The sequence below is a fragment of the Canis lupus genome, chromosome 22 (genome assembly GCF_011100685.1).
Source record: "Canis lupus familiaris isolate Mischka breed German Shepherd chromosome 22, alternate assembly UU_Cfam_GSD_1.0, whole genome shotgun sequence".
Lineage (NCBI taxonomy): Eukaryota > Metazoa > Chordata > Mammalia > Carnivora > Canidae > Canis > Canis lupus.
In genome coordinates, this window is record NC_049243.1 from 49210527 (window position 1) to 49232915 (window position 22389).

At 40.7% G+C, this 22389-nt stretch overlaps 1 protein-coding gene and 1 long non-coding RNA gene across 35 annotated transcripts in view; one reads left to right on the plus strand and one right to left on the minus strand.

Moving 5' to 3' along the window:
• The window catches only part of DOCK9 (dedicator of cytokinesis 9), a 279172-nt gene that overhangs the window by 166653 nt on the left and 90130 nt on the right, over window positions 1–22389 (minus strand). For 5 of the 34 annotated variants that reach the window (XM_038569939.1, XM_038569937.1, XM_038569934.1 and 2 more), the window contains exon 1: window positions 8497–8760. The exons of 25 other annotated variants lie outside the window; for them this stretch is intronic. In XM_038569939.1, the coding sequence (XP_038425867.1) occupies window positions 8497–8622 (126 nt within the window). In that variant the 5' untranslated portion in view covers window positions 8623–8760. Of the gene's footprint in view, window positions 1–8496; window positions 8762–22389 lie in introns of those variants that run through there. 4 more of the 34 variants (XM_038569929.1, XM_038569924.1, XM_038569921.1 and 1 more) reach the window with 1 other exon arrangement.
• Window positions 1147–21137, plus strand: LOC111091695. The gene is made up of 3 exons (XR_005376519.1): window positions 1147–1494; window positions 18408–18486; window positions 18621–21137. It is a non-coding gene; the product is annotated as an uncharacterized LOC111091695 (long non-coding RNA).

Genomic DNA, 22389 nt, shown 5'->3' on the forward strand with positions numbered 1-22389 from the left:
TTCCTTGCTCTATACCTCATGGGTCTCCACATATACTCATGGGATGCTGATACTAAGGTCACACAACAATTTTTTTTAAAGATTTTATTTATTTATTCATGAGAGACACACAGAGAGAAAGAGGCAGAGACACAGGCAGAAGGAGAAGCAGGCTCCATGCAGGGAGCCGTACGTGGGACTCGATCCCGGGTCTCCAGGATCATGCCCTGGGCCAAAGGCGGCGCTAAACCGCTGAGCCACCCAGGCTGCCCTACACACAACTTTTTTTCCGAATGTACTACAACCATCAGAGGTGATATTACAGTTGTAGGAATGGCTGACAGAAGTGGTAACTGTTAACAAAACCAGGTGCTGGCTAAGAGGAAGAGACAAAGGGTTCTGACTTTGTTCACATGAGTTTGCATTTCCATACCCAAGCAAGTACTTGCATAAGACGTTAGTTAAGCATTTAGATCAAAAATAACAGAAGCGTGGGAGGGTTTCAGGGCATAATACCTGCATCCTATTTAGCCATGCACCATCCTCTAGATGCATCCATTTTTACTTTTGGCAATTCAACTCATTTGGATGTTGGTGGCTAAACAACCACCAAGAAAGGGGGGGGGAGGGGACGCCTGGGTGACTCAGTGGTTGAGTGTCTGGCTCCAGCTCAGGGCCTGATCCCAGATTCCAGGATGGAGTCCCACATCGGGCTTCTTGCAGGGAGTCTGCTTCTCCTCCCTCTGCTTGTGTCTCTGCCTCTCTTTCTGTTTCCCTCATAAATAAATAGATAGATAGATAGATAGATAGATAAATAAAATCGTTTTAAAAAGAGGAGGGAAGACTGAAAAAGATTCTGCAGATCCAGTCTCTCCTGGGGGGCACTTTCTGCAACCCATTCTTTGCCAATACATTCCTCAAAGAGTGACCAGGACAATGACAAAAAGAACAAAAGGGGTGGCAGGGAAAGCACTGGTATGTCAGAGATGGAATATAAAGAAAACAAAACCACTCATGGTTCCCACTGGGGCATAAGCCCCCTCACCCCATTAGTGAGGGAAGCTAGAGTATAGGCCTTAGGTACAAGACAGCAGAACAGTGTGATAATGGAACGTTCTAGAATAACGATGCCACAATAGGCCAGAGGAGTACACAGCCTGTAGGAAAATGCGGGGGGAGGGTTTCAAAAAGTTTCTTGGGGGAGCTGGCATGTGAACTGGGGCTTGAAGGGCAGACAGGAACGGTCTGGCAGTGAAGCGTGCTGGGCAAAGGAAGAGCTGTGCCAGGTAGTACAGTGCCCTCTGTGAAAGAACAATGGGCCTGGTCAGGATGCATTTTGGAAAGTGTGAGAGATGAGGCCAGCAAGCAAGTTAAGGGCTGGCCTCCAAGGATCAAATAAGCCATGCTTTGCCTTCTCTGCAAAGGAAAGTTAGAAAAGGAGTTTATCCGTGTTGTAGACAGAGCAGTCTGGCAGCATGTCAGAGCACAACTCAGAGGAAGGAAAGTCTGATGATGGTAAGCTGATGGGGGCAGTCCTGATAACCTTTGGAGATAAGCTAACTGGAGGGTAGTCAGTCCTACTATCTTCATCTGATAGAAACACAATCTTGGCTTAGAAATGACAAGTAGGTTTAAAAGACACAGGCTCACGGTCTCATGAGTGAGTAAAGGGCTCCTTCCATCAGCCACTTCTGCTTCCTCCCTTGGTGGTGACAACTCTCCAAAGCAAGGAGAGCCCAAAACAGAACTATGGCCTGGCTCCTCCCCGAGAACCTGGATGAAGCCCCAGAGATCCACTGGTCAGTGGCACACACTCTTGTCTGGGAAGTGAGCACTAAAAACTTCTAAAGCCTCAAAATGTTACTCTAAGAGAAACTTAGGACCAGCTATATATATATCACATTACAGGGGTATTTCAAACTTCTGGAAAGTTGAGGATAAACTATAATTTCCAACCCTTCTTGGTTCTAAAATTATCACAGTGATATGTCATCTGCAGGCTTGTCAGGCCTTTGTGAATCTCCTGCATAGCTCTCCCTGCTAACTCCAAATTCTGCTGCTACTTTTATTTATCTCCAGGCTGGCCAACCCATTTCACTCACCTTACTCATTACATTAGGTGGCAATCCAATATCCCCTGTTTTGTAGCTCTTACAACCCAAAACCCAAAAGATTTTGAATAAACTAAACATGGAACCTGAAACTAAAACTCCAGGGTTTTGACCTGACTTCATCACAGGTTATTCCTGAGATCAAAGCTAATAATCCTCCACCATGGAGCTTTAGCCCCAGAAGAAGAGAACTTTGAGATTATTTACTACATGCTTCTCATTTTACAGATGAGTAAACTATTGAAGCCAGGGCAGGAGAGGAAAGGATGATGATCAGCAGGAATTGCAAGGCAGTTCTAGGGCCAAAAATAGGACTCTCGTCTGGTCTCCGAAATGCTTTGAGTTAGACCACCCACGGCACCTGCTACCTGTGACATAGTTTGGCTGCCTTGTACTTAGCCACTACCTGTCAAATAATGTCAAAGAGCACGTGGGGCAAACAGCCTCCTCTAAACACAACAGGGACCAAAGAACCCATTTTACTGGTTAGAGAATAAGCATCTCAGATTTATCCTGGATCATGCTGTAAATTAATTAAAAAATAAATCTAGGGAAGAAAATAAGATGTCTCTAGACTCTTAGATATCACATTAATTCATACTCCTACATAACCTCCTGGGAAGATGATAAAATGTGACATCCAAAGTAAGAAAGAGGGATCCCTGGGTGGCGCAGCGGTTTGGCGCCTGCCTTTGGGCCAGGGCGCGATCCTGGAGACCTGGGATCGAATCCCACGTCGGGCTCCCGGTGCATGGAGCCTGCTTCTCCCTCTGCCTGTGTCTCTGCCTCATTTTCTCTCTCTCTCTGTGACTATCACAAATAAATAAAAATTAAAAAAAATTTTAAAAAAAGATGAAGAGCGAGTCAAAGCATTAAAAAAAAAAAAAAAAAGTAAGAAAGACTCCCAGTACCAATTGATTCTATTTTGTTCATATTTCCAACTCCTTCAGGCACAGCCATTCCGCTCTTTGTCTAAGCTACTCAGCCACTATTGTTCTGTCACTTAAAAGTTGGTCTTTCTCTAAAAATTTTTTAAAAATTTTTAAACCTTTCTTTTTCATCTTTATAATACCAATGCTAAGCCTAAGCAACCAGGTTCATATTTGTTCATGAATTATATGTAAGTTTCCAGGTATGGATTTTGGAAAATCTGCCTGGAAGCCAAAAATCCCTGGCTCTGCCATTTACTAAAGATACAACTTTTGTCAAGTTACCTAGCCTCTGTGTGCTGTGTCCTCACTTGTAAAATGAGAAACAATAATAGCACTCACCTCCTAGAACTGTGAGAATTGAAGTAATCTATTTAACAGGCTTAAAACAGTGTCTGGCACAAAGCAAGGCACTATATAAATATTTTTGTTATTATTCCAAAAAACAAAAGAAAGCAACTGGCATTACCTTGTCATAAAAAAACAGTGACCAGCCATTCTGCCTCCCTGTTGATAAACAGTAGGAAAAAGAAGCACGCCAGAGCTAGGTGGGTTTTCATGTTCCAGGTAAGCAAGAATCCCAGAAAGTAGAGAGTGACTCTCTGTTGTAATAGGTAGTGACAGAGTTGTGGAAGCCCCTTGTCTGTGAAAGTTTTCTATGCCTGCAAGGTTAGTCAATTCAATCCAACTCTAAGCACGCACTCCCCAAAGATTCACTGATGGCACTACAAAATATGTGTGCGTCTTTGGGGACCTTGTTCATGCAAACTACTCATATGGACAGTCAGGGGCCCTTGTGCCTTCTGTAAAGCAGGGCTGGACCTGCTTTGGACGCTAAAAATTTGAGAACATGTCCTTGTTGGAACTGATGATGATTTCAGTGTTGTCTGCTTAAGTGGAAAAGGATGGGTAAGATTAGTACTCACTGTGCCTAATAAATACCATGTGAAAGCCCCTCATTAGCCAGACCTAGCTGCTTGAGGAGAGGAAGGATGTTAGTGTAAGTCTGGCAAATATCAGTGCTTATAACTATGAGTCGAATGAAAAAACAAATCAAGGGGAAAGCCAACGAGCACAGTGAAGACTTATGGCTCTGAATACATAAACTTTCCTGGTTTTATCATCTGGGAATATGTCACTACAGAAAACTTATAGGAACTTTTCTTCACATTCAATATTTTAAAAACAAAAAAACTACCTATTAAATATCACCAATGTAATTAACATCATTAATTATTTCTAACGATGTCTATAGGGATGCCAGAAAACCTGCAGGGCCAAAGGACTTTATAAGCATAATTTCATTAACTCAATCACAGTCATCTCAAGTTTTATAGGATATACACAACAATGCTATCATTGCCCATAACCTTATTACTTCAAGTTTTGTGTCTTAATTCACTTCTTTCGCTATTTCTAGAGTAAATAAAACTTCAGGGAGAGAAAGGTTTTCCCAGGCAAAGCACCTACTTGTCCAGCCAGAAGCAGGGTCTCCTACCCATTACTATATCACAAGTGCTGCCTCTCATATAGTCATTTAGCTAATCATGTATTCATTCAAAATATCAAAATAAGAACTCAGACTTCGTTTTTACCACTTGAAGATCCCAGAAAAATAGCAAAGAGAAAACGTGTCTCTAAAAAGAACCTTTTCAGGGTGTCTGGGTGGCTCAGGGGGTTAAGTGCCCAACTCTTGATTTTGGCTCGGGTCAAGGCCATGATATCGATTCCCTGCATCCAACTCTGCACTCAGTGGGGAGTCTGCTTGAGATTCTTTCTCTCCCTCTGCCCCCACTCACACTCACTTGTGCACACACTCTCTCAAATAAAAATAAATCTTTATAAAGAAACTTTTCAAAAATTTTACCTAATGAGTATATCTAACACATGAAAATTCAGCTCTTCTTTATCTTTACATCTTTCAACCTTCCAAATTCCCAGAGTAAGACCTGTACTACAGTCTTCGGATGCCTCTTGAAATAACCCAGTGAAAGGATAACACAAATGACATGTACCCCAGCCATTTCTGGCTCTTTGAGGCCACACCCTATTCCTCTGAATTGCTGAGAAACAACAATTGGAATGAATTATTTCCAGGAATTTAGAGTTTGGGGGGCAAAAATAGGTACTCAAATGTAAGGAGGGTAACTAACCTGTAGACGTCAACAATATCCTGATTGTTCCCCTGTTAGTCATTCACAGCCCGCAAAGTCATTTTTCAATAGGGGCTGGCAGTGAGCCTGGATGGGAATGGTGAACTTTTGCTACACACTGCCTCCCCTGTTTGCTGTCAAAATGAGAGGACAAGACCCACCTAAGAAGGTGCCTATAAGTGGAACCCTGCAGCCCTGAATCTTCATAATGTCTATACACATACTTCTCTAAGAAACACTGGCTATACTGAGCACAGAACAAGCAGCCACTGCTAAGGGAGACCTTAACCATTATCCTGGCAGAAGAGAGAGAAAAACATTGCCAAAGAAAAGCAGCAAGAGGAAACTTATGATAGAAGTTTTACAGGACAAATACTGACTTGCATAAGTGCTTTAAGATATATTTATAGTTACTAGCAAGTGTACTATTAGACATCCACACCCCATTTCCCAATGACCATACATACTAATTGCAAAGAATTGGAAACAAGTCAAATAACCATCAAGTTATGATACACTGCTATAAAACTGAATACCATACAACCATTAAGAATAATTACATAAATCTGCATATGTTGATAAAGAAAGATGTTTTTTATATATTCTGGGAAAAAACTGATGCAGAAACCTATAGTATAGTACATTTTCCAAACACACACCACAAAAAGTTACATTTTTATATGCACAAGACAAAGTCTGAAAGTATATACTATACACCAAGGATACTTGGCTGGCTCAGTCAGAAGAGCATGCAACGCTTGATCTCAGGGTTATGAGTTCAAGCCCCACATTGGGTGTATGGATTACTTTAAAAAAATAAAAACAAAAAGAAAATAAACTAAAAAAATAAAAACAAAAGTCTATACACCAGATAATTATGGGCACTTACGAAGTAAAGGTAAGGGCGTTTCGTTTTTCCCTATGTCTACACTATATTTATTACACACATTAATTACTTTTATGCTTTCTAAACCAAGTATGTTTCCCCAAGGACTGATTGCATACATAAAATCAGCAAAACTTGATTTTAAAACGTTACCTCTAAAATGAAGTGTCTTCCATTTAAATGTTACAAATGTACTCTCACTGAGTACCTGGGCTCCTGACAAAATAATAAGGAACAACAAACACTACAACAAATAGATCTCATGATTGTGCTGGGATACTTTTTAAAAATCATCTTGTCCTGGGGCACCTGGGTGGCTCAGTGGTTGAGTGTCTGCCTTCTGCTACGGGCATGATCCCAGGTCCTGGGATCGAGTTCCTCCCTAATCGGGCTCCCTCTGAGGAGCCTGCCTCTCCCTCTGCCTATGTCTCTGCCTCTCTCTGTGTCTCTCATGAATAAATAAATAAAATATTTTTAAAAATAAAAATCGCCTTGGAAATTTAAAAAAAAAAAAAGCTGTATTCCAAGCAGTTTACTGAATTCTCATCTGCCATGAGCAGTGATAATCACAAGTAAGAAGATTTGACCTAGACAGAGGCCCTGCTGAAATATCCTCGCTTTTCTTATCCGATATTCGCTCTTTTTTATCTTGCTTACCCTGGTGGAAGAAGAGAAACACTACTGGGTAAGAAAAAGCTACTTGCTGCGTCACTGCAGCCTCCACCTTTCTCTCACACCTGTCCCTGCAGATGCTCAGAGCCACAGCTCTCCACGCCACCGGCAGCTTCTAGGCTCCCTAGAGCAGCCGGCACAGCCTCACCCAGGACAGTGGAAAAAGAACTCCCTGTGGGCTTGCCTGGGATGAGAATGGCCAAAACAAATAACTGAAACATGAATAGCCAATTTTTTGAGCACTAGGAAGAGAAGGAAGTTTTTACATTTTTTTTAAGGCATCTCTAAGCCCACCGTGGGGCTCTAATTCACAAGCCTGAGATCAAGAGTCCCGCGCTCTACCGACTAAGCAACCAGGTGCCCCAAGAAGCAAGTATTTTAAAAGTCACTCATGTGATTAAAAAAAAAAAAAAATCACAGGGCATCTTTCTATAGTGTATGTAAGCCTCTGGATAAATATTTCTACACATCTGGAGAAACACTGACAAAAGACTTTTAAGAATATTCACAAGGGAACCCAAACCACACAACTTCCTCCAAGAAATCGTAAGTTACATCAATCAGCAAGGAGCTTCAATCAGTTAAATCTACACAGCACGTGAGGGGCTCAAGCTATTCAACGAATAAATGAACTATTGTGCTAGCAGAAAGGAATCCAAGATAATGAATAACACATCTCTATACAATATACCTGGGGGAAGAAAACTAAATCATTCAGATAAAAATCTGCAGTGAGAAGCCCATCATATTTACTAACTTTCTCAGCAATATAATTTGAAGGCAAAACAATGTAAGGCAGTCTCACGCGTCAGCGAGAAAAACAATTTAATTCAAATCCAATCCATTATAGGGAAGTTTAAGTTCAGACTATTAAAAACACTAATTGAAAATTAACCAAAAAAAAAAAAAAAAAAGAAAGAAAATTAACCAAACGCTTTATAACAGCAATTGAACCTCTTTGTTTTAAAAAAAAATCATTATGTAACATCACTTAATACTAGTTTAACAACTCCTTTAACAGATCATTTGAAAGGCTCAATTGTCCCCTCTGCAGTGCATGTTGGTGTTTTTTTGCAGTTTGCTTAAAAAATTATGTGCCTTTATTGTACTAAAGAAATTCCAAGAGAGAAGCACAACCTACTCATTGATGATAACAACAACCATTTTTCACATTCCTCCCTTACAAAGTCTACCAGAGCCCTCTGAATTTATCCCAACTGCTATGAGCTGAGCTAATGACAAAAACAGAAACGATTCTATCAATTGGTTCAAAGTTTAGGTTATTTCTTACTTTGTTCAAGGCTAACCTATTAATATGAGCGAGTGAGGACACATATAACTTCAACAGTCATGTCCCTTAAAACCCCCCAATGTCATCTTAATTTTCACAATAAACAAATACATAAAGATATTTTCATTTTGCAAAGAACTTCTTTGCCAACCCCAGGGGAAGGCAACTGCGACTTGCCTCCCTGGATTTATGTTTGGCAACAATGCAGTTAGGTGGGGCATAATTTTGAACGATACAAAGTTCTATACAAAGCAGCCCCTGGAAACCCCTTTCATCCACAAAATGCCTACATATCTTTCCTCCCAAACAAAACTCAAAGTGGAACCAAAACGAATCTACAGAAGAAAGGAGAGTTCACAAGAGACAGGCAAAGCAGGTTTTGAAATCAGAGTGCCAGAAGACACTACAGGCACACACACAATAAAAGCACTTCGTGGAGGAGACAACAGATATGCTGTGCACAACCCCTTCTCACCAGCACTGGCCCTGGGCTCTCTGCTTCCATTTCGCCCTGGGCTGCATCCTTGCGTTGCAGGGGGGATTCAATCACCAGATCCTTTTTGACACTTCTACTACTTGTCCTGCATTTATCAGCCTGCATTCTCGGCTGAAAAAGCAAGTCAGAAAGTCTGCAACTGGGACAGCTGCAAGCCCCTGGCTGTGCACGGCACAAGCATGCCACTGGCCGGAGCAAGCAGAGGAAGCTGGCTCCCAAGCACAAGTGGTCAGCCCACTGGCTGGGTCCACAGAGCCCGTGGGGTGGGAGGGCATGCCAGCGAGGGCCAGCCTCCAGGGGTGTTACTACAGGCTTGGAGAATGGGAGGTTCCCACACGCCGGCCAAAGGAAAACAAACCCGAACTGTACAATACACAGTGTACTGTCTCTCTGATAAAGACCAGCCTCATTGTGTCTGTTCCACACGGCGTGGGCCAAATGGAGCCGAATCAAAATAGTGCAGTGTTTAAAAGAAAATCAGTCACAGTTAGAATCTTTCATGATTACTTCAAATCTGAAGCTCCTGGAATTGAAGAGATAGCTAGGTTGTCTGGGTGTTTTAAAATTTCTGTAGTTTCTGGATGCTTTCTTTCATGTGATGGCTAAACACTAAATGCTTGGCCAATGGTCAAAACAGGGAAGGGCAAAGACTGAGGTGTCCCAGAGCCTGTACCTCATGGGTGCAGGTGTAAGGAAAGAGTTTCTCCCCGCATGAGAGACCTTAGCACACAGGACTCAATTTATCTATTTTATGCCAGAAAGACAAGGTCATCAAACAGCTTCATGGGATGCTACATATCATGGTAAACAAAATATTACTTTAAATCCATCAACAGGTGTGTTGCTAATGAGCCCAGAAGATACCGAGAGAATCACAGTAAAAATTTAAGGCAGTGTCTCTCCCTTCTGTCACTCAAACACCAGGAGTCCTGGCTGTGAATATTGTGTAATAAGTCACAAGCATCAATTAGTCCATTTAAAAAATTAATAGTTTCTACAATAACTTTTTTTTATTTTTATTTATTTATGATAGTCACACAGAGATAGAGAGAGAGAGAGGCAGAGACACAGGCAGAGGGAGAAGCAGGCTCCATGCACCGGGAGCCCGACGTGGGACTCGATCCCAGGTCTCCAGGATCGCGCCCTGGGCCAAAGGCAGGCGCCAAACCGCTGCGCCACCCAGGGATCCCTACAATAACTTTTTAAAAATTATCCCATTTCTCAATCTTGGGTAATCTTTCAGGGTAAATATAAACTCACTTGCCAAATCCAGGTTCCAAAACAAAATGTATATGAATTTTAAAAACCTATCTTCATAAAGTTACAAGAGGACCAAAAATAAAAAATAAAAAATCCCAAAGGGCCTCAATTAAATTAATATATAATTGAAGTAGCAGTTAAATCAAAACTTAAGAATTATCCTATAAATCAGAGGAGGCAAAAAAGTCTGAAGCCACACACTAAGCAGATAGTTTGAAAAAAAAAAAAAAAGCAGATAGATTGAGCCTCAGTTAAGCACAGCATAAGCAACAATTTGAACAACTTCTTGAAATGGCTTGAGAAGTTCTAAATATCCCAATTCTTCCTCAACTCCCCATCTTCATTAAATCACCAGCAGGTCATGACTTTGAGAGAAATGCTATCCTATTTATTTGGTCAAAATACGACATTCTGTAAGTAATAAATAGGAACTTAAAAGGTTATTTGTTATAGGAATACAAGTCCCAGCATGGACAATTTACCTTATCTTTGTAACAACCAAGGAGGTAATATGGTTATCCACATTTTACAGATGCAGAAACTGATGCACAGAGGGTTACACATGTGCAGAAGGTAACATAGTGAGCAGTGGCAGCATGAATCCAGTGTACACACTCTTCACTGTGATACTATGAGCCAGTTGTCAATTTCAATTATGCCAACTGCTAAAAAAACAAAATGCGTAAAAGCTACTGATCAGCAACTAAAGGTAAAAGCAGCACCTAGGTTTAATCAAGGTAATTTAATGAAAAGATAAAAAGAGCAGAGCACAAGGCCAGGTACCTAGTAGGTATTCATTTAAAGGGTAACCATTGTTATTGTTGTTGTTGTTCCCAGCTGAAGAAACTGTTCTTCATCTTAAATTCTAGACTCTGGCTTGTGTGATCTAAAATGACAATTCCACCACCCATGTTGCCACAAAACATTACAAAGTGCTCCAGCAATTTCAAATCAATGTTCTTTCCTCTTTGTTGCTTGATTATGATAGCTGCCTTTGAACCCCTGCATTCATGCTACAAGCCAGGCATCTTCTTCCTAAAGTTTTCCTATATTTTTCAAAATTTTAGCAATGAATTAATATTTCTTTTGTAATCATGGAAAAAACTTTAACTTGGCTCTGAGCTTCTAGGTAGCCAGGACAGAGGTTAGGTTCCCTAATTCATATTACCAAATGGAGAAAACATACCAAGCTATAAGGCAAGAAAAAACTTTTTCTCATTTCTCACACAGAGATTTGCATAAAAAGGGACTGATTAATGTATCAAGTTCTCAACATGTTTACAGGAAATGCAGCAGCAAAGTTCACACTGCTTTTACACCACCATCTGAGATCAGTATACTTAAATCCTGGATAAAGGAAAGCAATTCTGAGAGCAAGATGGTGGTATAATCTGTCACCTTTAAATGGTCTGACTTATGAGAAAAGGAAATTCTCAGGACTTAGAGGAATGAGGATATTATTGCCAGCTTTCCTGCTATATAACTTCTCAGGCAATGTCAAGTGCTCTGGTGCTGCTCTACTCATTTAGGATGACCAACACTTCAGAAGTTTGCAGGTCTAGGGGAGTCACATGGCACAGTATTTAATTCCAGAACCTAAACCTCCAAGTAGGATGTGGTTTCTCCAAAGAGTCTGTGAGACTGCTGTTTAAGGACATGAAAGAGACATCTGGTCAGAGCAGTCACAAGAGGAAATGCCATCTTAGAAGAATGGGAAGTAGGTGGCCAAGGGTTCCTGTGCAACATTTCAAAGAACAAGGATGGTATTTGTTGTATCTCTGGATTCAAGTCCACCAACATTTACTGAGCTCCTACTAGCTAGCAACTCAAGTTCTTTCACACACTAACTTGTCCAACTCTTAAAATAACAAAAATACCTAGTAAATGTATTAAAGGTATATCGAATTTTACTGTTTAAACAGAATGGCATAAACCCTGTGGGGAAGAAAAATGAAACAAATGCTTTTGTATAGGAGTTTCAGTTCTCAGATTTTAATATTCACACAAATTATTTTATAGGTTGGGTACACAGTACCATGAAAACCTGATCAAAAATTTATAGAATTTTCCATGGTTAATTTTTTACTGTAGGGAAGGCTAACTTTAGACTCTACTGCCCCTATCTTCCCCTTGCCACTAAAGGATGAAGTTCCATCACATTCTGAAAAGTAAGGAACTTAAGACCCTCAGACTCCTAAACATGTAGGACTCCTACACATGCCTCAAAACCCAGTTTAAATGCCATCTTGATCCTCCTAGCCAGAATTGATTAGCTCTTCTACCATTAACCCACTGGGCATTGCTTTTATTTACCTCTATGTTGGAGCTTTTCACAATCTACCTTTTATTAGGTTTGTAGGTGTCACCCACTTCAATGAGACTATAAATTCATGAGGGCAGGAACTGTATCTTAACCATCTTTGCATCTCCAGTGTCTTATGTACTACAAGCACTCAAAACACAGTTGCTGAATTTAATGCTTATGTCAATTTTGTGTCACTGGTTATCTTCATCCCTACAGTAAAATTTAGTAGTAGTTTTAGAAATATGCAAACATTTTCATTTGTTAATGGCCCGAATCAAGGCAGAAGCATTCAACTGTTCATAAACTGAAACCCAATGGACCATTTACTAATAATTAAAATGCTCCTTTCTCCCAGCTAAGAAAATGTTACCCTGCAGAACTTGCTAGACATTTTTCAGACAAAGGTATCCTTGGAAACAATACAAGTGAACCTTTAGGAAGTGTAAATAAAATTGTTTTTAGCAATGAATTATATAAAATTTAAAACCGCATTTTGCTGCAGCTAATAATTATATAAGGAATAACTCATACAAGGAATAAATATCAATTACCTCAAAAAAACTTTTTACTCTCCTATTAGGGACTCTTGCCATATCAGAAGGATATTTAAAACATTAAAATTAACTTTAAAGGCAAATATGTATATACTAGAGGAGAGGATTTAAATTTTATATATATGCCTTTAAATTGTATGTCAGGTATATTTAAATAAAGTATATACATATAGAGCCATACACATAATTTGAGGTAGAGACTTAAATATATTAAATATCTGTATTAAATAATTGTACACACTTATGTACATATATACACGTGTGTGTGTGTGTGTGTGTGTGTGTGTATGTATCTACTCCAAAGTAATCATCTCTGTTCTCTTGGTCTGGGAAAATGTGAAACATAAGTACAAATTATTAAGAAAAATTGCAAAAAGGAGCAAATGACTAAAGATTTTCCACGTGTATTGTTACCAGTCAGTGTGCTAGCCAAATAAAAGAAAAGGTGTCAGGAAAATGATCGACTCTTCTGAGAAAAAGAAAAAGCATAAAAAACAGAAGGCATAAGAAGCAGCAAAACAGAACAGGATGAAAAAAAAAAAAAACAGAACAGGATGAGAGGCAACAGATGCAGGGAGCAAGGTGATAAATAACCACAGTAGAGGAGGGATATAGGGACAAAAAGAGAAATAGATTTGGGGGCAGGAAAAGGTGGGAGAGGAAAGAGTCTTCTGCATCAGACCCTTGAAGCCTTGTAAAAGATTTAGTATCAAAAAAAAAAATCTGATACAAAGTTTGATGCTCACCCCAATTTCTCAGCATCAGAGATTTAATCAAATGTCACAGAAATGGAATAGTCATTATCACCTACTCTAATGGTTCACAGCCTGGAATTCAAGGCTGAACTTGGGGGGAAAGTGGTCTGTGAATCCTCTAAAACTACATTCAAAATTTTGTATGTCTTTGTGATTTTTCTGAGGAGTAGCCCCTAGAGTTTATCAGGCACTCAAAGAAGGAGCCAAGGGAAGATCATCCACTCACAGAATAAGGAAACTGAGGTCCGGAGAAATGAGCTAGAGAGCCAAGCAAAGTCTTGAGATACAAACTCTTCACTTTAACATGTTCAAATTCTATTTAAGTAGAACAACAGCAATTTAAACATCAGGCATCAGTTAAATAAACAAGCCATTCGATGGCAATCAGCAGTGTCAACACCTGCAGCCTACTCACTTGTTGATTAATGGCCAAGTCAGCAAGCGAGTCATTATATGAATGTAATGCCAGATGCACAACCCAAGGCCAATAAAGTATACCTCCAAAATAGGGCAAATAAGATAACTAACACAAATTATATTTTTTAATTTAATTTAATCTAATTTAATTTAATTTAATTTAATTTATTCAGGAGAGACACAGAGAGAGAGAGAGAGAGGCAGAGACACCGGCAGAGGGAGAGGCAGGCTCCATGCAGGGAGCCCGAAGTGGGACTCGATCCCGGGTCTCCAGGATCACGCCCTGGGCTGAAGGCGGTGCTAAACTGCTGAACCACCCAGGATGCCCCAAATTATGTTTTTTGAGAACTTCTAATGACACTGAGAAAATATCCACAATAATACGCACATAGAAAACTGAAGAAAAAAAAAAATGGCTGCTGATTAACTCTGGTATGTGAAACTATCAGTAATTTTTTTCTCTAAAATCTTACTTTCCAAATTTTCTTCAAGGGCACTTATTACTTCTATATTCAAGAAAAAAAATGAATATGCTCTACTGCAAGATATATAGAAAAATGTCACATCAAGGCGTTAGCCCCTGCCATACCACTCAACAGCTGCGTAATAATAGAAAAGTCACTTCACTTCTCCGGGTCCCACAAACTTCACCTATAAAATGAAGGATGTACACTAAAAAATTTTTTCCAGCTCTACATATCTATATGAACTATTAAAACTTCCCTTATTGATGAGATTTGGGGGAATATAAACCACCCCAATGGAATGATAAACATTTGAAAGTCGTATTTCCCCACTACACACAAAAGAAAAACACAAGGACCAAACAGTGGATATATTTCTAAATGTGTCCAATCCTCAAGGCACCTGGGGGGCTCAGTGGTTGAGTGCCTGCCTTTGGCTCAGGTTGTGATTCTGGGGTCCTGGGATCAAGTCCCACATCAGGCTCCCCACAGGAAGCCTGCTTCTCTCATGAATGAATAAAAAAAAGAAAAAAAAAAGTGTCACATCCTCAATGGAAGATGTCCTAAATGTGGAGGATCCTTCTCCAGTGGAGCAGGGGCAGAGTGAGAGGCTGACAATGACAAGGACTATGGGATGTTCTGTGGGTGAGAAGGCCAACACAGCTCTGGGGTAAGCTCATTGTGCTGGGACAACAGGGCACAGGCTCTAAAGAAGGTTCTGTTTTCAGATGAGGCAATTAAGATGGGAGAGTCCTTCCATTTCTAGAGACTGCTCTCTGGTACTGGCTGTGTGAATCTAGCACAGCAACTTCACCACCCTGGAGACCCCAGGTCCCTCCTCTGGAAAACAAGGATCAGAATGTCCACCATTACAATCCCAACTAGATTCTGTTCATTCCCAAGACCCAAGTGGACCATGGATGTGTCCTACTGTGTGCAAGAACACTGACTCCATGCAGCCACAAATGTTCAAGAAGCTTCTCAGTAAAGACAGCTCTACCCCCATCCAGGACATTCCCTCTCCCTGCCTGCTTCTGTTTCTACACAGCCTCCGTCACTATCTGGCATACTGTATTCTACTTTCCTTATTTGTCTAATCCCAATTCAAAAAAAAAAAAAAAAAAGGCAGAAGACGCTGTGTGAGGGCAGAGAGTCTTGTCTATTTTGTTCACTGCTCTAGTCTCTCAGGTACTCAAACAGGGTAGATGCTCAAAAAATATTTCTTGGATGAATTTACTGAAGAGTTAGGATCCCCTCAGGATGGAGAGAGCTTTTATATACTCTGCACACCAATAGTTTTTCTGTAAACTGTCAATTTATTTTAATCACAATAATGATAATTCAGCCAACAGCGTCAATGATTTGTTTTAGAGGTGGAAATTTACAAAACAAAGGAAAACATAATATGCCTGTTTTCTCAGGAAACGAAACTCCCAGCCTGAGTTACTGACACCCAGCCAGCCACACAGGGTCCACCCTGACAGAGCCATTCCAGCACATATGATTTCCTCTTGTAAGCTTTAAGCACTGAGGCAAGGATGGGGGGTATGTGGTGAGTACACAGTAGGCAGTCCATAAATGTCTGCTTATAGATAAATCATGAAATTGCCTCACTTTGATTTGATTCATCACAGACCCACGCTTCACAGGAGTTGAAATGAAGGATTTTCTAACTTTCTTCACTAAATGACAAGGGTTGAGGTTAAGGGCTAGGTAACATATACTTGGTAAGAAAAACAACCAAAAGGTTTTTTTTTTTTTTTTTTTTTTTAAGCACTAAAAAGTTTCTCGTTCTAAATAAAATGCCTCATTCCATTATAAATGGAAGACAAATGGCCATTTCTTCACTTCTCCCCATATCCACCTCCCAAAGCAATGTAAAGAAAACCACAAATAACCAGCCTTAAAGTTTATTGGTTCTGTAAAATCTTTGTGTATGTTATACGTAAAGCATGTTCCATCAGTGTTGATATGGTATAAAACTGGTGGACCACCCTGATTTACAAATGATGGAGATGAGACAAGTTGGCAGGAGGCACAGGGCTGATCACTCCCATGTATCAAAGTTCATGGCCATCAGCTACCTACCCTGGGGACAGGAGAGAGGAAGGGGCTCCAGGCAAAAGCCGGACACCTACACCCCCAGTCTGTGATGGGAAAGTCCACCAGGAGAAAACTTGGCAAAGTGATTTGTGGAGTACCCCCTAGGACTTCTGGCTTATTTTAACTTGCATAAAAGACAATGACCCTTTATAATCATACCAGTTTCTTAACAATAATTGGAAAGTCCCTGCTTTTAAAAAGAGGTAGATTATATCCCTCCATAAGATAAACTCATCAGCAGCAAAGATGATGTATCCCTTCTCATCCTCTGGCCTAAAGGATGGTCTTCCACTTCTTCCAAGCTCATTGTGATTAATTTCCTATGTGATATTAAGAGACTGCCCAGGAATACAAAACAAAGCCACTTTTAGGGGGCTCAAACGTTATTCCTGGATGACACATCCTGACAAGTCAAACTTGCCCCCAGGAGTGCTTGTAAAAATACGGAACTCCTCTAAATTAATTTCTTCACAGATATGCTACAAGTAAAGGGCCCAGAGCAGGCGACAGAAACAAAGTGTATGGAGAGCGCCAATGCCAAGGAAGGCACCAAAGTCGCCCTTATCTGCACTGCCAAATCAAAACACACACATCACATAACTTAGAAACCAACGCTGGCGGTGGTGGTGACAGTGACGGTCATGGACCAGTAGCTACCTTTGGTCCTTTACTAAAGTTGGTGAATGGTCCTGTTACTTCTGTTACATTTCTGAAGTTTTATACATGCAACACAATGGGCTTCAGCTGTCTCCTCTCAAACAAGGGGAAAAAGTCTTCCAGGAAACGTATGCTTAAAAGGGAGAAGGTGATGTTTCATCAAACCCTGAAAACTGGAACACCAGGGGCTGTGAATATTCCACTCTCCTTTCCACAAAGAGGGGCCAGCCTCAAAGTCCCTCTGCTAATTCAAAAACAGAAGGTGAAATAAACACAAAACAAACAAGGTTTCCAATGTTACCTAGAGCACTTAGGAGCCCCCACACCCCCACCCAGGCACACACTTCCATTTATGCTTTGTCAAGACCTAAATCTGTAAGTCAATACTTTATTATTTTGTAACTATCACACAAGAATTTCAACACAGAAAAGAAGAGGAAATGGAAGCGCATGAGTGGCTTGGAGCATGGCAGGAGTGAGCAAGGAAACACTGTCAGGGTCCCTACTATGTGCTGGGTCCTTGATGTGTATTCTCACTTTATTCGGTTCAATTCAACCCTTACAATAGTAACACTATATTAGGCATTTTTGTTTATAGAAACTGGTGTTCTTCTAAGGTACATACCTTAAGTATGCATGGAAGCTATGTTTCAAAATTAACCTTAAACCTAATAACTAAATAGATAACTTCATCTCCCTTTTGAACATATATCTCCTTAGAGGAGCCACTGAAACTTAATATTAACAGCAATTGTGTCTGAAATATGGAACAAAGGTTTTTATTTACCCTTCTTTCTATGTACCAGTATTTTTAAAACTTTCCTTATAATAAGCATAAGTTAAACACAAAGACTTTTTTAAAGCCATTTATTACTATTTAGGATTTTTTTTAAAGATTTTATTTATTCATGAGAGACACAGAAAGAGAGAGGCAGAGACATAGGCATAGGGAGAAGCAGGCTCCCTGCGGGGAACCTGATGTGGGACTCGATCCCAGGACCCCGGGATCATGACCTGAACCGAAGACAGATGCTCAACCTCTGAGCCATCCAGGTGCCCACCTATTTGAGAAATTTTTTAAAAACATGTCCACAAGGTAGCTAATGCATACAACTTCTCCTCCAGGGGCAGGACTGGGGGAAGGTGAGTGAGGCATACCATTCAGGAACAGGTTTTAAGAGAGCAGTAAAAATTCAGTAATCAAGATAGATGAAATTCTCAAGTAGAAATCAAAATTAATAGTACCCCAAAAAAAGCCATGATAAACAAAACTTGAAGTTGATATGGCTCTGCTTAGCAAGCGCCAACTCTGTGCCGGGCACTGTGATACACAGTATATTTATTCAACCCTGAGACACATACTCTTATTTTACAGATGAAGAAACTGAGGCACGGACGTCACAGAATTAGTCCAAGGTCACACAGCTGGTATGTGGCAAAACAACTTTAAACAGGTTGGTAAGAGGTCATTTTTATTTTCCTTCACCGTAAAAATAAATCAACGTCTATGTTTAACATGGATCTACAAGCAACCACCTTGTCAGATAAAGATTTAAACTCAAGCTCAACATACATTCTTCTTCCTTAGATGATTAAAGTAAGACAGAAGCAATCTGGGCAAAGGACCAAAACCTCACTCCGCTGAGTTTTACTGAAGAGAGGTAAAATTTCCTAATAGTTCAAAGTAATGGAACAGAGTGGGGGAAGGGGAAGGCAAAGACATTCATTTTAATTCCTCACAGGAAGGAAGTTAGAAACAAACAGTATGACCTGGAGATCTGGCTCCCGAAGCAGGGCAGTTTCTCCCATGCTAACCTGGGATGACTCCCCAAGGACATCCCTTCCCTATGTAGCCTGTGGGGTCTCTCCTGCCCTCACCACTGCCGGCCCCGAACTTCACTGCCTGTCTCTATTGCCTCACGCCTCCAGAAATGTTGCCCATTAACCTGGAATGTTCCCCTTACCACCTCCTGATCTTAACTTGTCAAATGCCTGCTAGCCTCTGTAGTATACAGATTACAGAAACCACCCAAAACTTCTGCATTGGAATCTTAAGCTATATTTTTCACAGCACCCAGATGATACCTATGCTAGAGGCTTTCTCATCTATCTGTGTCGGAGAATCATTAACCCTAATTCATTAACTTTAAAGAGACAAGAACACAGATCCAATACAAGGAGACCTGACTATTGTCAAGCTAAGGTTGTTTTTGCCTCTAGCAAAGCAGTAACATTAAGACAGTTGGGAGTTTTCCTGGAGGAGTGTTATACTCTGTCTGCCTCAAGTATTTGTCAAACGGGCTGCAGGTTATAATGAAATTCAATTTTATCGACGTTTCCTGCCTTTGTTCCCCACATCACCTATGCCAGAGGCTTTCTCATCCATCGACGTCTGAGAATCACTGATCTTAATTTATTAACTTAAAAGAGATAGGAACACCTATGATATTTAAGCGCAGATCCAATACAAGAAGACATGGATGGGTTCCCAGACATGTCTCTGCAGACGTCTGATACAAGTAAGGGGTGGCGTGAGGATGAGGCCAAAAAGCTGACCTAGTCTCTGCAGGACAGAACACACACTCTAGCCTTATCAAAACACCATAGCAGGCTTCGACTCCTTTATGACTGCTGGCTTCTATTTAGCTGGACTTTGGGGAAAAACACAACCTTGTGGGTAGATCCTTCCACCAGAATTAACCTTCACCTACCTTCCTCTCTCCTTCCCCCCCCCCACCTCTACCAAAATGAAATGCCTTTCAATTATGAGACCGTATGAAAGGACTTACGGAACAGTAAGCCTCACATATCTCTCAGATACTTTCAATGGTGTGATCACATACTGAAAAACTTGCTTTAGCAGGATACCTCCCTAAAGAGAACACTGAGCAAAACCCACCCTAGGGTTTTGCTGCCTGGAACCCTTTCACAAACAGCTTGTTTGCCAGCTGAGTTATAAGCGCTCATTCAAGTTCAAATTTGTGACCTTTATGGCCACTAAATAAAAGCAATAAAGCAACCTATTTAGAGAAAGGCAACGTGCATTTCTAAGGATTTCCTTTCTCCCCCCACAAGAGAAACAAGATGCCAAAGTTACATCCTCCATATGTATCCTCCACAATTCACTGCAATTAGGCCAGTAATGAAAAAAACACCTCTGACCCAATATTACAGGCTTAATGTACTGTTATTTTCCTTCTAAATAGACTCTTACTCAGATGTGTACATTAGACTGATGACAACGTTCATGAGTTTTCCCAGTCCCTGATTTAAGACTTGAAGGCAGTAAAATCAACAACAACAACAAAAAATTAAACAATTTGTTTGGGAGCATTTTTAAATTGAGACTATTAACACTGTCTCCAACATCTCATTTTGAAGTAACTGCAGCATATACATAATGGGTGTTAATTTGGGGGACACACAGGACTTCTAGACTTATTACAATAAATTTAAATCAACCAAAAGTGTTGGCAGATCCAGCTCCCCAGACCTGATATGCCATCTCCAAGTCTCCACATGTTTGGGGAACAGGTGCTTATCAAATGGAGACACCAAACTATCTGATGATCAAGTTCTTTTCAGCTCAAACTTTCTATAATTCAGTGATACATATTACCACTGTGGCTAAGTGGGTTTATTACTCTGTCCTTCTGTGTGACCCTACTTTGTCATGTTCTGTGTGACCTAGCATTTGCCACATAAGAGAACTTCTGAGGAGCATTCACTAGTGAATGGAACACTCTCCATTTTTACTCATTAATCCATTTGTGAATGAGCTGATTCATGCATTAACTCTCCTGCCTGCTCAATCAATCGCTCAGTAGGCATTCCTAAACCACAGGATGCCATACAGGACTGACAGGTAAGGAACACAAACACACAATCCAACAGGAGACCAAGATGAAGGTACGTAAGCAAGTAACTTCAATACCAGGAGTGGCAGAAGAAACAGGACACCCTTGTGTTGCCCAATATGCTAGTCACTAGTCACATGGGGCTACTGAGCACCTGACATGAGACTGGTCAAACTGAGATGGGCTCTAAGTATAAAATACACAGTGGATTTCAAAGGCTTTGTATGAAAAAAAAAAAATGTAAAATATCCTACTCATAAGTTTTATTACATGTTGAATAATACTTTGAATATACTAGGTTAAATAAAACATGTTATTAAAATTAATTTCAACTGTTTTATTGGGTTTTTTTAATGTAAAATTGCATATGTGACAGGCATTATGTTTTTATTGGACACTGATGAGCTAGATCCTCCCCAATCCTGGGTTCTCTTCCTGGGCAGACACAAAGACCACGGTTCCCAACCTCCTCAGCAGGTAGGGGGAAACTGTGATTGGGTTCTAGCCAAAGGAATACAAGAAATACGGGGCACCAAAGTCTAGGTGCAGCTATGAAACAAGGTGCACAATCATCCCAGCTTGCTCTCTCTCCCTGTGGGCCCACTGAAAACAGATTCCACAGGAGGGCTTGTGCCACAGAGAAGCCATGGATGCAAAGCCACAGATTCCTGAATCGTCACACAGAAGACTACCTAACCTATAACCAAATGGGATCTTATCACATCACAAGTGAGAAATACTTACAGCATTAAGCTACTGCCATTTGGTTACAGGAAAGGTTGAGGGATGACTACCTGCTTAAGAACTCTCAGGATAAACTTCAAGAGATGAGATGCATGGGAACCATGCAGAAACGTGTGGTTCTCAAACTCAATCGTGTCAGAATCACTCAGAGAGCTGGTTACAGTACAGACTTCTGGACCCTCTTTAATCTCTTTAGGATGATGAAGCTAAGGGAGGGGACCTGCATCAGAATGTTGGTCCCCCTCTGGAACTGAGGAGCTGTCGCAGCCTCCTTGCGCCTCAGCTCCCTCCCATGCAGCAGGCCAGGAGGGCAGCTGAGCATCTGCAGCTCTAGCAGCTCCAGCTGGCACTGCTGATGCTGCTCATCTGGGGATACACCCTGAAACCCAGGGTCTTAAAGGATAAGCAAGATTTTGTCAAGCAGTGAAGAGAACAAGAGGCATTCAAGGGGAAGGTACCACACATTGCAGAAAGGTCTAGAGGATTGGAGGAGCATGGTGTGTTGGGAAATAGTAAGACCTGCAGCAAAGACCATCATAGGGCCTGGGAAACAAGTTGGGGGGAACCCAGAAAAGTAGAGACTTGTATTAGCAGTCAGGAGTTTGAATTCTCCCTCCTCCGTAACTTTAAAACAGAACTTTCCTCTCCATAGCATATGCAGTAATAAAAAATAAAGTAAATATGAATATCTGCTAATACTTCCATTTCCTAAAAAATTCCTAGGAAAATGACAGAGACACAGTATAGTAATTTGAC